This window comes from Hyalella azteca, unplaced genomic scaffold (assembly GCF_000764305.2).
Source record: "Hyalella azteca isolate HAZT.00-mixed unplaced genomic scaffold, Hazt_2.0.2 contig15773, whole genome shotgun sequence".
Taxonomy (NCBI): domain Eukaryota; kingdom Metazoa; phylum Arthropoda; class Malacostraca; order Amphipoda; family Hyalellidae; genus Hyalella; species Hyalella azteca.
In genome coordinates this window covers 46,183-62,839 of record NW_025945612.1, presented here as the reverse complement: position 1 = coordinate 62,839, position 16,657 = coordinate 46,183, and the positions used below count along the sequence as shown (strand labels likewise).

General features: G+C 35.6%; 1 protein-coding gene across 2 annotated transcripts; it reads right to left on the bottom strand.

The window, feature by feature from the left end:
- Positions 1-580: 580 nt before the first annotated feature.
- Positions 581-15,056, bottom strand: LOC108683039 (protein fem-1 homolog B). 2 transcript variants are annotated; one of them, XM_047884641.1, is made up of 12 exons: positions 14,787-15,056; positions 13,869-14,040; positions 12,288-12,872; positions 11,471-11,622; positions 9,883-10,026; positions 8,860-9,003; positions 7,966-8,070; positions 5,987-6,198; positions 4,712-4,816; positions 3,524-3,640; positions 2,911-3,095; positions 581-2,169 (listed from the first exon to the last, which is right to left on the bottom strand). In XM_047884641.1, the coding sequence occupies exons 1-12, from the start codon at positions 14,946-14,948 to the stop codon at positions 2,063-2,065; spliced, it is 2,190 nt and encodes a 729-aa protein (XP_047740597.1). In that variant the 5' UTR covers positions 14,949-15,056; the 3' UTR covers positions 581-2,062. The 2 variants fall into 2 exon arrangements, with proteins under 2 accessions (XP_047740597.1, XP_018027806.1); XM_018172317.2 differs by lacking the exons at positions 4,712-4,816; positions 5,987-6,198 and adding an exon at positions 6,230-6,334 and having other exon boundaries at positions 7,742-8,070.
- Positions 15,057-16,657: the final 1,601 nt, after the last annotated feature.

The window sequence follows — 16,657 nt, the reverse complement described above, 5'->3', positions numbered from 1 at the left end:
ATAGCCTTAACGGCGATGTTTTTTTTTTTTTTTTTTTGCATCCGTACAATGGAATTACATTGAAACAATAATAAAATGCGATTAAATCGATAGAAATTCATCGGTGTAAGCGCCGATTATTTTCTCCACCCAAAAAAATATTAATATATCATAATTTAACATACCAACCCACAAAAACCAAGACCTGTGAAATTTGAACGATCGCGCTCAGTAACAATAAATATTCAGAATACTGGAAGCGAAAAAAGGCAGCTCATTAGTTCCTTATGTACAACAAACGAAACTTCGGGTAGGTACGAAAAGCAATAAAACAACAACGAGTTAAACCAAGAGGATGCAACCAAGAAATGTTGACAACCTGAACCATAACATAAATAATAGAAGTGCAAGCAAGGAATATAAACAGATTGATAATAGAAGTGTAAGCAACGTGACGTGTAAGTGACAGTAACGCAAGTCTAGAAAGTATAAGGAGCTGCCAGGGTCTAAGTAAAAAGAACGCGAACGAATTTAAATAGAAAATAAGATAATAATACGATAATAAATACTTGAACAAGTGTAGGTTTCTCAGATAAAAACATATCACTGATAAATTTATTTAATAACGACCGCAAAAAGGCAACATAACTTACTAAAGAAGGAAATATATAGTAACTCAAAATACAAAAGTAGCAGCAGAGAAATGTAAGAAGCGACGTTCAACTCAAAACAAGTTTCAACAAAATGCAATAATGTACACGCAGAAAATAATTAACGTTCACTCGTGTAAGCATATTTTTGTTTTATTTGCAGGCAAAAGAAATTAAATTGAAAATAAGGCACGAATGCAAGTCAAGCAGGCGATATACTAAGAGCCAAGCTCAAATAAACAAGCTATTGTAATAAACAAATTAATTCGTGATTCATACTTGCTAGGCATTCTATTCCCAGAAATTCCTGGAGCGAAGACAAGTAAAATCATTTCGAAAATCTAATCCTTCGTACAGTTAGATCCTCGTAACAGACAAATTCTTTCGACAATAGAATCCTTTGTACAGTTAAATCCTCTAGCTAGATAAATCTGCTTGACAGTTTAATCCTTCGTACAGTTAAATCCTATCTCTAGATAAATCCGCTCGACAGTTGAATCCTTCGTACAGTTAAATCCTATCTCTAAATAAATCCGCTTGACAGTTGAATCCTTTGTACAGTTAAATCATCTAGCCAGATGAATCTCTTCGACAGTTGAATCCTTCGTAGTTATATCCTCTCGCTAGATAAATCTGCTTGACAGTTGAATCCTTTGTACAGTTAAATTCTCTAGCTAGATAAATCCACTTGACAGTTGCACCCTACTTCAATAAATAACATAACACACATTCCTCGGAATTTCTCATGCCATATGATGTTTAAGCAACACATCTAACTATGAGCCTTCACATGTGCAAGTACGTCTTATTTCATCCATGACCCACTTTGTCACCATGACCCACATATGTGGCCACGAATATGAATAACAAATGTCACTCAGTGTACCGTGCTTGATGTTAATCAAGAAGATTATTCTTGATAATCTTGATATTCATCAAAGATTAGAAGAGTGCATGGTCCAGGATAAGGTTTCTGTAATCCAAGTTCAAGTTTCCGAAATTCATTACCCAAATTAGATATTCGAGATTATGTATTCCAGGCTTCAAATATTAGATCCCCAAATTAGATATCCAGGTTTAAATTTCCGTGATTCATTCCCCAAATAAGATATCCAGGTTCAAGTTTCCGAGATTCATTACCAAAATTAGATATTCGAGATTAAATATTCCAGCTTCAAATATAAGATATTCACGACTAGCCATTTAGGAATAAATTTCAGCATTCAGTTTTCCACAATTGGCTATACAGATTCACGCAATTAGCTAGAGATTCGGGCTTAATTATCTAGGATCAGTTATCGAAGATAAGAAGATACGGGTTTAGTTATCGAAGATTAGAACTTCGCGATTAGCAATCCAGGATTACTAATGAATTCTTAGTTCTCTATAATAGATAAGCGAGATGAGGTGCCCTGGAGAGGTGCCTGAGGCCCTCACTGCTGCATGGGGGAGTGAGGGGTCGTCCTGAGGGGCTTGGAGGGGCCGTGCAGCTCAACGAACGCCTCCAGAGCCCTCGGCACACGCCCCTTGAACGGCACACCTGTGATGATAACGAGCACATCATCGCCTGCATCATGTACACATCATCACCTGCATCATGTACACATCATCGCCTGCATCATGTACACATCATCGCCTGCATCATGTACACATCATCGCCTGCATCATGTACACTTTCGACCATGTAATAAATTCGTCTGCCTTATACAATAACAATTCCTTTTAAAAATAAAATAAACTGAAATAAAAAAAAATTATGTCTCGGATGAAACTAACCTTTTTATTCCAGTTGTAATGAATTTTTTTTTTATACTGATTTTTTCAGTATCAAAACCCTTCATTTTTTAATGGCTATAATAATTTAATGGCAATTTCATCAAAGAATATTGTAAACCTTGATACTTAAACAATAAAAATGTTTAGACAATGCTGAAATTCAGATGGTAATGAGCCATATGAATGAATCAATAGAAATTTGAAGTACTGACTGCACAATAAAAAATTGTGATGAGTTTATAAAAATTGCGATCAGTTCATAAAAATTGTGATAAGTTTATAAAAAGTGTGATAAGTTTATAAAAATTTTGATGATTTCATAAAAATTGTGCTGAGTTTATAGTCATTAATTAGTAATAATATTGACCTGCGTTGACGAGCGCCCGGACGCTCATTATTGTAATTAATATAATAATTAATTAATAATAATAATTACCAGCGTTGACGAGCGCCCGGACGCTCATTAATGTAATTAATATAATAATTAATTAATAATAATATTTACCTGCGTTGACGAGGGCCCGGGCAGCGAGGCACTGCAGACTGAGGCGCTGCTGGAGGCGCAGGATCATCTCGGCCACGGCAGTAGAGGCGCAGTCCATGGGCGTGAGGCCCGCGCTGTTAACGATGTCCATGTGGGCCCCGGCCTCCACCAGCCCTTGTATGATGTTGTATATCGTCAGGAAGTCACTGCAATAAATATATAGTGTTACAAAAAATATTTCATCGATGTTTGATAGATGTAGAAATATAATCAAAGATAATAATAGAAAAGTAATAGCGATTCAAAGGATCATGATATCAGGAGGTCAGTGCAATAAATACCCTAGATAACAAAAAATACTTCATCAATGTAGAAGTAGAAAAGAGAAAACGAAACGTACTATAGTTATTGAAAAAAATGTTTCATCGATGTAGAAATAGAATAGAAGATATCAAAATTTCATTGTCAAAATTTCATTTAAATTTGGCAGAAAAAATAAACACAGCAGATGATAAAGACTTCATATAAAAAATATACGTTTCCTAAATTTTATAGAGAAATTAACCTGATAGGCTTCTGATAAGGCACGATAAGGTGCAGGGGGGAGTTAACTTAATTAATAATTTAAATTAACCTGATAGGCTTCTGATAAGGCACGATAAGGTGCAGGGGGGAGTTACGCGCGTTGTCCAAGGCGTTCACGTTAGCGCCGCACGAGATGAGCAGCCGTGCGGTGCTGGCACAGGGGAATCTGGAATAATAATTGAAATAATAATAAAATGATAATAAATAATGTTGATAGTGTATATATTATGGCATTATTATTAAGTTTTACTTCACTCGCAGTGCTCCAGTAATTTTAAGTATTTTAAGTAAGTATACAGTAACTTTATTCTTGAATGCCACATGGAGCTAATAAAAAAACACATTAATTATTTTATTATTAAATAGGTATTATTATTACAAGATAGGCGTTGTAGGATGGTTTTCCAGGACAGAGTTTAATAAAAAATAAAAGTATGAAGTTTAAAGTTTAACATAATAAAGTTTTAATTGAAGCAAAAGAAGTCTGCATGGAAATGAACACATAAACAAGAACAAGGAAAAAATGTCACTGAACCTCGAACTTTTATTCAAGTACCAAACAGGAGAGAAATATCTATAAAAAAACAGTGATGAAGGCAAATATTCTGAACAACTTAAACACAATAAAACTCACTTCTCAACAGCAGCACGTAAAATCATGGTAACAGAGAAAAAATTTTACATAAGAAAGGAAGAAAAACCCCTTGCTCCTCAGGTGGCAATGAGAATGTATTTTGACTCTAAAAAGCATCATATAACTAATAAACACTAAATTAACTGATTACCATTTATGAAATATATTAATTTAGTAGCTTGAGAGACATAATTGAAGAAATCACCATTTTCAAACCATAATTTAAGGGAAAAATTATTCACGTTCCCACAATGATATATATTAAATATACGGACATATATTAAAAAGAAAATCCGTAAGAAATTTGTACATCATTTTTAACTAAAAGGATCACTAGCATTTTGATAGCAATCACGACACTTTCCTAAGCAAAACAGAACAGGATATTCACGACAATTTTCTAATTGAGCTCCTATCCTATAATCAACAATGTCAAATTATATAAAAATAGTTTGAGTTTCCATCATGGAAAACTGGACAGGATATTCACGACACTTTTCTAAGCAAAACTGGACAGGATATTCACGACACTTTTCTAAGCAAAACAGAACAGGATATTCACGACACTTTTCCAAGCAAAACAGAACATTATACAAGACTAACTTGCACACGAGGTTGGTGTAGAAGTCATCGACGTGCGTCTCAGGGCTGACGGCGAGATGAAGCAACGTCTGCCCGCGACACGTCAACGAGTTCGTCCGCAGCAGTCTGTGCTTCATGAAACATGAGGATATATAACTACTGTAACAACTTATTACTTTAACATAACAGGATATTTAACTACTGTAACTGTTACTTTAACGAAATAGGATATATAACTGCTGTAACTATTACTTTAACGAAACAGTATATATGACTACTGTAACGATATTACTTTAACGAAACAGGATATACGACAATGTAACAACTATTTATCGAAACAGGATATTAACTACTGTTACTGTTACTTTAACGTAAAAATATAAGTACAACAACTATAATGCAAAAGGATTGTATAAATGCTATAACATATATAATTGTAACTAAATAGGAGAATATGTACTATGTTACAACTTGGTACTGTAAATCCAACGTAACGTAATAGAAGAATATGAATGCTCCAACTAACAAATTAATAACGTGACTGGAGATAAAAGCTCGTTCATTAAATAATGTTGCTGGAACGATAACAGAAATTAGACAATAAGGATTCATCTCATTAAGTATAAATGCAGTTGTAAATCGAGAAATTAAGAACTTTTGCACAGTAAAAAGGTGGCAATATTTATCCACAAGTTCAGTGGTATTCAACACATTTATCATGGTAAAACATTAGTCGCACTCAGGCCATGTATTAGATGCACTAATGTAGGTAGGTATATTTCTGAATAAAAACTATCGAATGGCCCGTACCGTGAATAGGATGCATATATATCGGTATATAATTTAGAAATACCTACTCTCTGGTCTTCAAAAACGTCTATTAATAAACCTATACATTTTGGATGAAAATAGAGCATTTATACCAGAATATCGTCCGATTTTCTGAATGAGCAACAAAATGCTGATTCTACAGATGAGGCAAACTGGCTGCCGATTCCACAGAATCGGCAATTACGCAATTTCGGCACGATATGTACCTATAAGAGGAATTAATATAGCTTCACTTTGTACCTATAAGATGAATTAACATAGCTTCACTTCATAATAAACAAACATCTGCCCCTAGCCCCAGATGGCGACCTGTAGATTGCGGTGTATACACACTTCAGAATAAAAAAACATCTGCCCTAGCTCCAGATCGCGACCTGTACATTGCGGTGTATACACTTCATAATAAAAAGATCTGCTTCTACACTTCATAATAAAAAACATCTGCCCCTAGCCCCAGTTGGCGACCTGTATATAGCGGTGTAGAGCCTCATTTCCTTCTCGCTGACGCTGGCTCGGTGGCTCTCGTCCTCGTCTTTCTCCTCTCGCTCGTGTCTGAGTCTCAGCAAATGAGTTTCAGCGGCACGCAATGGGAAGTTTTCCAGCACCACGCCCTCGCCGTTACCCACGAGGTCTCCCCACGCGAGACCGGCATTATTGTTGTTATTATTGTTGTTGTTTAAGCAAAACAGAACATTATACAAGACTAACTTGCACACGAGGTTGGTGTAGAAGTCATCGACGTGCGTCTCAGGGCTGACGGCGAGATGAAGCAACGTCTGCCCGCGACACGTCAACGAATTCGTCCGCAGCAGTCTGCTCAACGAAACAGGATATTTACCTAATGTAGGAGATATATAACTACCGTACTGTACCAACTATTAATTTAACGAAACACGACATATAACTACTGTAACAGTAATTACTTTAATGTAACGGGATATATAACTACCTACCGTAACTATTAATTTAATCAAACAGGATATATAACTACTGTAACAACTATTACTTTAACCAAACAGGATATATGACTACTGTCACTATTACTTTAACGTAACAGGATATTAACTACTGTTACTTGAATGAAACAGGATATTAACTACTGTTACCGTTACTTCAATATAAAAATATAACTACAACAACTATAATGCAATAGGATTGCATAAATGCTATAACATGTATAAATGTAACTAAATAGGAAAATATGTACTATGTTACAACTACTGTAAATGTAGCGTAATAGAAGAATATGAATGCTCCAACTAACAAATTAATAACGTGACTGGAGATAAAAGCTCGTTCATTAAATAATGTTGCTGGAACGATAACAGAAATTAGACAATAAGGATTCATCTCATTAAGTATAAATGCAGTTGTAAATCGAGAAATTAAGAACTTTTGCACAGTAAAAAGGTGGCAATATTTATAGGAAAGTCCAGAATTCAACACATTTTTCGTGGTAAAATATTAGTCGCACTCAGGCCATGTATTAGATGCACTATATTTATTAAGAAATAAATATTTCTTAATAAAAACTTTCGAAGACCCCGTACCGTGAATAGGATGCATAAACATCGGTATATAATTTAGAAATACCTACTCTGTGGTCTTTAAAAAACCTTTATTAATAAACCTATACATTTTGGATAAAAATAGAGCATTAATACCAGAATTTCGTCCGATTTTCTGAATGAGCAAGAAAATGCGGATTCTAGAGATTCGGCAAACTGGCTGCCGATTCCACTGAATCGGCAATTCCGCGATTTCGGCACGATATATATAGGATGCATTAATATAGCTTCACTTCAGAATAAAAAAAAAAACATCTGCCCCTAGCCCCAGATCGCGACCTGTAGATTGCAGTGTATACGCTTCATAATAAAAAACCGGCTTCTACACTTCATAATAAAAAAAAAAACATCTGCCCCTAGCCTCAGATCGCAACCTGTAGATTGCGGTGTATACACTTCATAAAAAAATCTGCTTCTACACTTCATAATAAAAAACATCTGCCCTAGCCCCAGATCGCGACCTGTAGATTGCGGTGTATATACACTTCATATTAAAAAAATCTGCTTCTACACTTCATAATAAAAAAAAAACATCTGCCTGTAGCCCCAGATCGCGACCTGTATATTGCAGTGTATACGCTTCATAATAAAAAAATCTGCTTCTACACTTCATAATAAAAAAAAACATCTGCCTCTAGCCCCAGATGGCGACCTGTATATCGCGGTGTAGAGCCTCATTTCCTTCTCGCTGACGCTGGCTCGGTGGCTCTCGTCCTCATCTTTCTCCTCTCGCTCGTTTCTGAGTCTCAATAAATGAGTTTCAGCGGCACGCAAAGGGAAGTTTTCCAGCACCACGCCCTCGCCGTTACCCACGAGGTCTCCCCACGCGAGACCGGCATTATTGTTGTTATTATTGTTGTTGTTTTTGTTGTTGTTCTTGGTGTCGTTATGAGATTGTGATGAACTTGCTGAAGACTTGATGATTCTTTGCGCTATCATGATCAAGTACAGCGAGGATATCATGTTTTGCTCCAACTCCTCCTGTAGCAGACATTATTTATTACATTCTAATATAGGTACACTAGAACATTACAGACATCATCCATACAGTTAATTACATTCTAATATACACTAGAACATTAACATCAAATAGAGAAATTTTGAATAGTTACTAGGATATTACAACCTGTGAGCTCTAAAGAGGCACAGTAATAAAATAAAATTAAGATTTTCAGCGAAATTTTTTTAATAGGCGTAAAGCCTATTTAATAAATACAATGGCGCAAAGGAAAGTTAAATGCGATATTGATTCCAATTACATAATTGAGAAAAAATTACTAAGGCTGACGTTATTGACTGACTTGTGAACTGAAACGATCGCATGTTGCAATTCAACAATTTTCTTTGCACTGGTACATAACTCGCTATTGAAGGATCAGAGGCCGTACTTACTAAAGTAGTTACAACTTTGTAACTCCGTCAGCCAATCACTGACGTTAGCCGATCATGTACAGACGTGAAATCAGGCAATACGTATACTTAGGCCACAACACGTACAAGAGAATTCAATCCTCATCCTTTATCAACTACATAATTAGCATCGCAAGTCTCACCTTGATAGCTTATCAGCATCACCAGTCTTACCTTGATAGCTTATCAGCATCGCAAGTCTTACCTTGATAGCTTATCAGCATCGCAAGTCTCACCTTGATAGCTTATCAGCATCGCAAGTCTTACCTTGATAGCTTATCAGCATCGCAAGTCTTACCTTGATAGCTTATCAGCATTGCCAGTCTTACCTTGATAGCTTATCAGCATTGCCAGTCTTACCTTGATAGCCTCTACATCGTCCTTAGGTCCCGGGTTAGTTATTTTTGAATGGTTACATTTGAGTTCCAGGACAGCAGAGTCCAGCACCTCCAACACAACTCTGTAGTCGAGGTCTGCGCCGATGTGTACCATCTGGGAGAATACCTGGAAAAAATTCTGCCATCAGTGATTTTGAAAGAGATTTCTCAATGTGACTTTGAAAAAGATTTTTCGATGTGACTTTGAAAAAGATATTTCAATGTGACTTTGAAAAAGATTTTTCAATGTGACTTCGAAAAAAGATTTTTCAATGTGACTTTGAAAAAGATTCTTCAATGCGACCATAAAAAATATTTCTCAATGTGACTTTGAAAAAAGATCAAGTTAGAGCTGTTATGATAATATATGAATCACGAGCTTACCAAACGGATGGGTTCAGTATCTGTTTGAAGAGCAGCAATATGATCAACTTTCAGGTAAAAATGTAGATGCCAGAGAGAGCGGAAAAAGAAATCCCGGAAACAGCATAAAGTAAATATGAAAAATTAATTAGAAAAATGTGGATGATGAAATTCTATTACAAGGCAGAGTATTTAAATTTTGATGAAAATTATGCATTAAATCTTTGATTATGGTACCGGTATAAAATCTTTGAAAATATATTTTCTATGATAAAAGGCAGTTGAGTGCGTCAAAATAATCTTTCTGTTTTGACATGGAATGACACCTATGCCATAATTTAGAAAACACAACTCCAGACAGCATAAATAATAATGGTTCGAATCTTTTAAAGGAATGATGGCAGTGGAAGAATAATTATTGTCGAAAACCGCAATAGTTAACTAAGATTGTTGGTTCAAATTTTTTCAAAACTCTGGTTATCTGGCATTTTTATGCTCATATTATTGACAACAGTGAATTACTCCATAGACGACGAGTTAACCCTTCGTCTCGTTATCAGTTATTTTGATACATATACCATTGATGACTATCAATTCACCTCAATTAATTAATCAACACATGGATTAATGAGGAGAAACGCACCTGTGAGAACCTGAGCAGATCTTTGACGACACACACGTTGATGTCGAGCTTAAGCTTCATGGCGTGCATCCAGAGCTGCAGGCAGCGGTCGAAGCGAGAGCTGTCAGCGAACACAGCCCCTCGGAATATGATGGCTGGTGGAACCTGTAAAATGATACATTCTTTCAATGTATCAATATCTAGTGACACAATTTCTCATAGAATATTGCCCGATTTCTCATAGAATATTGCCCGGAATATCAAATATTGTTTCAATGTACCAATATCTAGGGACGCAATTTCTCCTAGAATATTGCCTGGAAAATGACATAGTGTTTCAATGTAGCAATATCTAGTGACACAGTTTCTCATAGAATATTGCCTAGAAGATGAAATATTGTTTCAATATACCAATATCTAGTGACACAATTTCTCGTAGAAAATTGCCTGAATATGAAATATTGTTTCAATGTAGCAATATCTAGTGAACCAATATCTCTTATAATATTGCCTGGAAAATGAAATATTGTTTCAATGTACCAATATCTAGGGACACAATTTCTCGTACAATATTGCCTGGAATATGAAATATTGTTTCAATGTACCAATATCTAGTGAACCAATTTCTCATAGAAAATTGCCTGGAATATGAAATAATGTTTCAATGTACCAATATCTCATAGAATATTGCCTGGGATATGAAATATTCTTTCAATGTATTAGTATCTAGGGACACAATATCTCATAGAATATTGCCTGGGNAATGTATACTGTGTAATATTGTGCAATGCCACAATGTATATTACGTATGTCTAATATGGTTTAGTGTCCTACTAAAAATCACACACAGTCCCATTAAATACTGCGCGAATTTTTCCTTATCGATAGCGCATCGACCAAATGCTGAACTGTCAATGACATTAGTCTGCGGTAGAGCCGTAGAGGTAATCAATTTCCTTGGAACTCTCAGATTAGGTCAAGATAATAATTCCATAATAACATCACCTTGAAAGAGATAGTAGGTATTTTATGGTACAGAAATAAAAAGCAGAAAAATATGAGCATAAATCCGGACATTCCCCTCTAATGTCACTTAGCAAAAGAAATACTTCAGCTTAAAGAAATATGAAGATGAACAACATCACAGAATAACCCATAATCCCGTGAAGAAAAAATTATAATAATAGGAGATAAACAAAATAATAACGCAAAGATTGCTAGGATGTGGCAGATATATTATTCTTCTTCACAGTACTATGGATTATTCTGTAATGTTGTCCATCTTCATATTTATTTAACGTGAAGTATCGTTGTTTGCTAAGGAATGTCCGGATAAAGGGGAATAAAAGGGAATGTCCGGATTTCTGCTAATATTTTTTTCAGGGGATACAACACCTCAGGACTTATGCTCAAATTTTTTTGGGAATACAACACCTCGGGATTTATGCTCATATTTTTTTCTCGGGATTTCTGCTCATATTTTTTTCTGGGGATACAACACCTCGGGATTTATGCTTATATTTTTTTCTCGGGATTTCTGCTCATATTTTTCTGGGGATACCTACAACACCTCGGCATTTATGCTCATATTTTTCTGGGGACACAAGACCTCGGGATTGTGAGGCCCTAGGATGCGTTCCCTGATGGCGAGGGCCTCCATGTGTAGACTGGCGGGCGAGAGCAGCACGGCACGCAGCTCCTGCAGCGAGGTGCTCTCCTGATGGTTGTTGTAGGGGGCCTGGGGCGGCTGTAGCTCCTTCACTGCAAGCATTCAATGTTGCAAGTATAGAAGCAATGTTATGTTTATATGAAATTGTGCAAACTTTATGAATCAGATATGAGCATTATAGCAAAATCTTTTATTAGTATAGGGGGCCTGGGGCGGCTGTAGCTCCTTCACTGCAAGCATTCAATGTTGCAAGTATAGAAGCAATGTTATATATTATATGAATTTGTGCGAATTTTATGAATCAGATATAAGTATTATAGCAAAAAATCAGTTAGTATAGGATGGCAGAATTTGCTCTTTTAAACAAGTTTGATTGCAAATGAAATAATTATTAGATATGAATCCTGTGTGAATCATATATTACAATATAGGTAAATAATATAATTATTATGAGTATATATAATGCTGAAACTGAGGACAGCATTGAAATAAAATTTATTGTGAATGAAGAATTAATAACATAAAAATTCTGAGAACAGCATTAGAAACAAATTAATTGTGAACAACAAATTTAAAACAAAACAATTAAAGGTTTAGCCATTCTTTTGTGAAAGTGAAGTGGTAGCTTGGTTAGATGTGAATCCAAACTACTAGAGTTAGAAAAACAAAATCAATAGAATTAAATATATTCTAGTGTTACAAGAGTAACTAAAATACATCTGAAAAGTATAAACTATCTGACTACTAATATGCTTACTTATGATGTTGTCAGGATCAGCATATCTGCGCAGCATGGCTCGCTCAAGATACTCAGCAGCTTTCACTAAGTTGTAGTTATCTTTGTCACTAGCGTGAGATGCACCGAGCAATTCAAGGGCATCAATTTTCTCTCTTTCAGTTACTTCATTTATTGTTAAAAAATATTCTACTACTTTTGAACATCCTCTTTCAGCTGCTGCTATAAGAGGAGTCATACCGTGCTCATTTCTAACAATCGCTGCACCATGTTGCAAAAGAGTGATGACAATTTCATCATGGCCACACTCCGCTGCAAAATGTAAAGCCGTGGCACCACAATGAGCTTTTTCATTAGGATTTGCTTTTAGCTCGAGAAGAAAATTGACAACATCCAAATGTCCTTTATAGGCAGCTATCATGAGACACGTGTTGTTGTATTTGTTAGTAATGTGGATATCAGCGTCGTGGTCTGTAAGATATTTAACAATGTCAAGACGTCCATCAAAGCAAGCAGCGCGCACTGGCGTGGAGTTGGTCCGAGTCGTGTGGTTCACTTTGGCTCCAGCTCGTACTAGTATCTTCACCACTGTCAAGTTGCCAGCACCTGAACATGGGAATACAAATGTAAAAGAACATTGATGAGAATAAATATAAAAAAATAAAAATCATGTTTGATATCTAAGATTATAACGGCATTTTACACTTTGTTGAGAGCCCCTGCACATGAGCTAGTTTAGTATATAATACATTATATATTATAAAATGTAGTTTATTATATAAATGCCAGCCCCTGCACATGGGAGTACAAATATAAAAAACACTGATGAGAATAATTATAAGAAAATAAAAATCATGTTTGATATCTAAGATTATAACGGCATTTTACACTTTGTTGAGAGCATGTACATTTATATAATAAAACTATAAGCATACAAAGAAAAAACAGCCTCATTTCAAGAATGACAACATTATAATGCATTATAATAAATAGCAGTTGTGGAATGTTACTGGTGGTGGCGCAATTTAGAGAAAATAATTTACTACTATGAATTTTATTACACCATTTTGGAGAAGCTCTATAAAGATAAGAGAGTGCTGGTGGAATGACAAGGAATTGATATTAATTCAAATTATAAAATATTCTTTAGTGCTTGAAGAATGAAATCAAATTCAATTTATTCTTAGATAATGGACATATCATGGACTGGTGTGAATTCAAGTCCAACTAGGAAAACAGTGGAGAAGAAATCTAATAAATGTGAAACTTGCATTCATTCATTAAAACTTATTACTGAAAAATCTAATAATCATGTGCCAACACTGAAGAAAAGTATTCTATGGCAAGCATGGAATAGATATAATGTTTGGGAACTATAGGTACTTGATTTTGAAGAAATATAACAATAAAATTATTGTATCAGTTTGCCACAAGACACAGAATGAAACTAACCAGCATCATGTGCCAACACTGAGGAAAAAAGTTCTATGGCAAGTATGGTACCAGTATAGATATAATGTTTGGCAACTACACATGAATTTGAAGAAATACAATAATAAAATTATTGTATCAGTTTGCCACAAGGCACAGAATGGAACTGACCTGCAGCACACCACAAGGCACTGGCCCCCTCAATGGCATAGCCATCAAACTTGACGGTTCCCTCCTGCTCGAGGTCAGGGTTGAACTGCAGTAGCACCCTCACTGCCTTGTCGTGTCCATTGCGTGCAGCTATTATGAGCGGAGTGCATTTCTGACCATCTTCTTCAACAAGCTGCAATAGGATTTTTCTTCTTAGAACTGATATTTTTGATATTGTAAATATTATTCTTGAAAAAGCTAATAATGAAATGTAGTATTCGTTGAACATTTTTAAAGATGGTTTTAACCACTGCTTATCTTGAACACTGGATTGCTGTAGGATTTGATCCATGGAGAAAAGTAATAGACTTCAGAGTAGTAAATGCATCAAAATATGCTGCATCTCAGAATCAACAATAAATTTAAAAATATACCTATAGATACAACTTTTGTTAAAGAATAATTCAAATTGTGCAGCCTCATCATTGGGACTCTAAGTGCTGCCAGTTGTTCTCTTTAAGCAACCCTTTCATTCCAGCAGGCTGTGCCTTAACTTCTCATCTCATTTTTTTTCATTTTCTGCTCCTTTTCTTCACATGACCGAGACTCAACCCTAGTCTAGATCCAAGACCGAATCTGGTTTTTGTTTATCCTGTTCTTCCTGTACCGTAACCATCCACTTATTCTTATATTGTACAGTCTTACATTGCACAGATAAGTTAAATGCAATTAAATGTACCTCTCACAGTTAAACTGTCCATGTTCTTTGCTAGCAAAAATGTATTAAGTGATCCACTGGAAGAAATAAAATTGTCATTTTTAACCAGTCAACAGGGTGAAAAAAATTTGAGGTTCAAGATATACATAAAAACAATTATTTAGGAATCCCATTATAATTATCAAAACCTTATTAGAATTAAAATGAAGTACAAATATTACCTGGGAGAGAACATCCTTGATGGTACTGGCATCAAGTGAACTGTCCGTCAACAGCTCTTTGAGAGCAACAGACATGCCAGAACGAGCATCATAATATATTTTCTTCTTGATGCTCTCCAGGTTTGGCACAGTCATGACACTAGCACTATTGGCACTTGCCATCTTGAATAGAAGGCTCCTTACTAAAAATTACAGTTATAGTTAATGTGTATATATATTTATATATAATAAATCACTTGCAATATGTTACATTTGAGTAAAAGTTGGAGACCATTCTAGATGGGAGTAAAAATTTTAGTCCATTAGAAGGAAAAGTTGTGGACATCAGACATCTATAACTATAACTTCAATACCCCAGGTATTGCAGTGAACAATTGCATCACAACCAAAATTAGCAAATTGTGGATCTTGCTTTGCAGCCTCAACTGACCAACTGGAAATCAGAAATTATAAAACCAATGTGGCCAATTGTCACAGACTGGTGTACCTCCTGTTCCACAGTTAGCAATGCCCAAGATTTTCAAATTTCCAAAATGCAATAATTTCAATCCAAATGTTTTGGCAAGATCTTCTTATGAGGTAAATTTTGCCGCTGATGCCTTGTTGAATATCATCAGATATTCACCCACTTCCTGCAACCTGGTATGTGGCAACCATCCATAACTCCACTCTGCAGTGAATGCAGTCCATATCTAAGTTCCAAATATTTCAAAAGTAATGGATGATTGGATCGTACTTTATTTTTCATACTTTAGGAACACAACATGGAAAAGATTAAAATATGGATAAAATGACAACATAAATTACAAACTGGACGAGAGTACGACTACTGGGTTGATCTTTAATATATAACCCTTCTTTCAGTGTTCAGTCTCTTCAGAAGTTCAGTCTTAAATGAGTACTGAAAATAGCATTTCCTCCCTGAACTCAAATATATGAGCCCCAAAACCAATCAGCCCATGACATTTATATTATGATTGAATCCCTAACATTTATAGCACTGCCAAGGCTTACTCACAAAGGCTTTTACCTTGAAGTGTTGGTAACCAAGATCAGGCATGGAATATATCTACTTGGCAAGCAACAACTGAATTTTTTGAGCTGTGGTTTTATGGGTTTGCCAGCTGTCATTCACTTTCTTTGAGCCATGATTCCATTTTCTCAAGCCGTGAATTCCATATCTTTGCCATGAAAAGCCATTTACAAGGCACGAATTTATTTACAAAGTCCATGCATGTGTTACCCAAATATCTAATTTTACCCTAAAACAGTCAAATAGCAACAATAACATTTGTCTTTAGTCACTCTTTACTGTGAGCTGAACACATGTTAATGCAGTCTGACGGCTTTGATGTGACCGCATCTATGGGCAATCTTCAACGAAACGTTAGGTTGACTTGTTTACATTACAATGAATGATTACTCATATCATATGTTCTGCATGATATTTTGGCAAGGACGGTAAAGTAATGCAGATTGCGAAAGTTGAAAATTTTATAAAATGACATGTTTGCAAAGCTTGAACTGCAATTTTTTCAATCAAACAAAAATTTATGACATTTGAGCTGCAAGATTTCATATCTACTGAAATTATATGATATTAAAGCTGCAATATTTCAGAAAAAATAGGGCTTTTCCAGCCCTGACCAGGATAAAGGAAGGAGGGTAGATGATCTGATGCAAAAAGTACCTTAAACTTAAAGCCTTTACCTTATCCTTTGTAAATTCTAACAGCTGTGGCACCATTGTTTGTATCCAGCCAGGGCCCAGGTGTAACTCTAGGCCTCTGGGTGAGCTCTTCCTCCAAGGTCTCATCACCAAAAGGTCCTATTACTTCTGCCGACGCAGTGGTCAGTGGTCACTCACTGGTA

Excerpts from the sequence above, each read along its gene's own strand:
- LOC108683039 (XM_018172317.2), bottom strand. The coding sequence starts at position 14,948 with ATGGCAAGTGCCAATAGTGCTAGTGTCATGACTGTGCCAAACCTGGAG. Across the intron at positions 9,004-9,882 it reads ATCTGCTCAGGTTCTCACAG|GTATTCTCCCAGATGGTACA; the intron begins GTGCGTTTCTCC and ends AATTTTTTCCAG. Across the intron at positions 2,170-2,910 it reads CCGGGCCCTCGTCAACGCAG|GTGTGCCGTTCAAGGGGCGT; the intron begins GTAAATATTATT and ends TTATCATCACAG.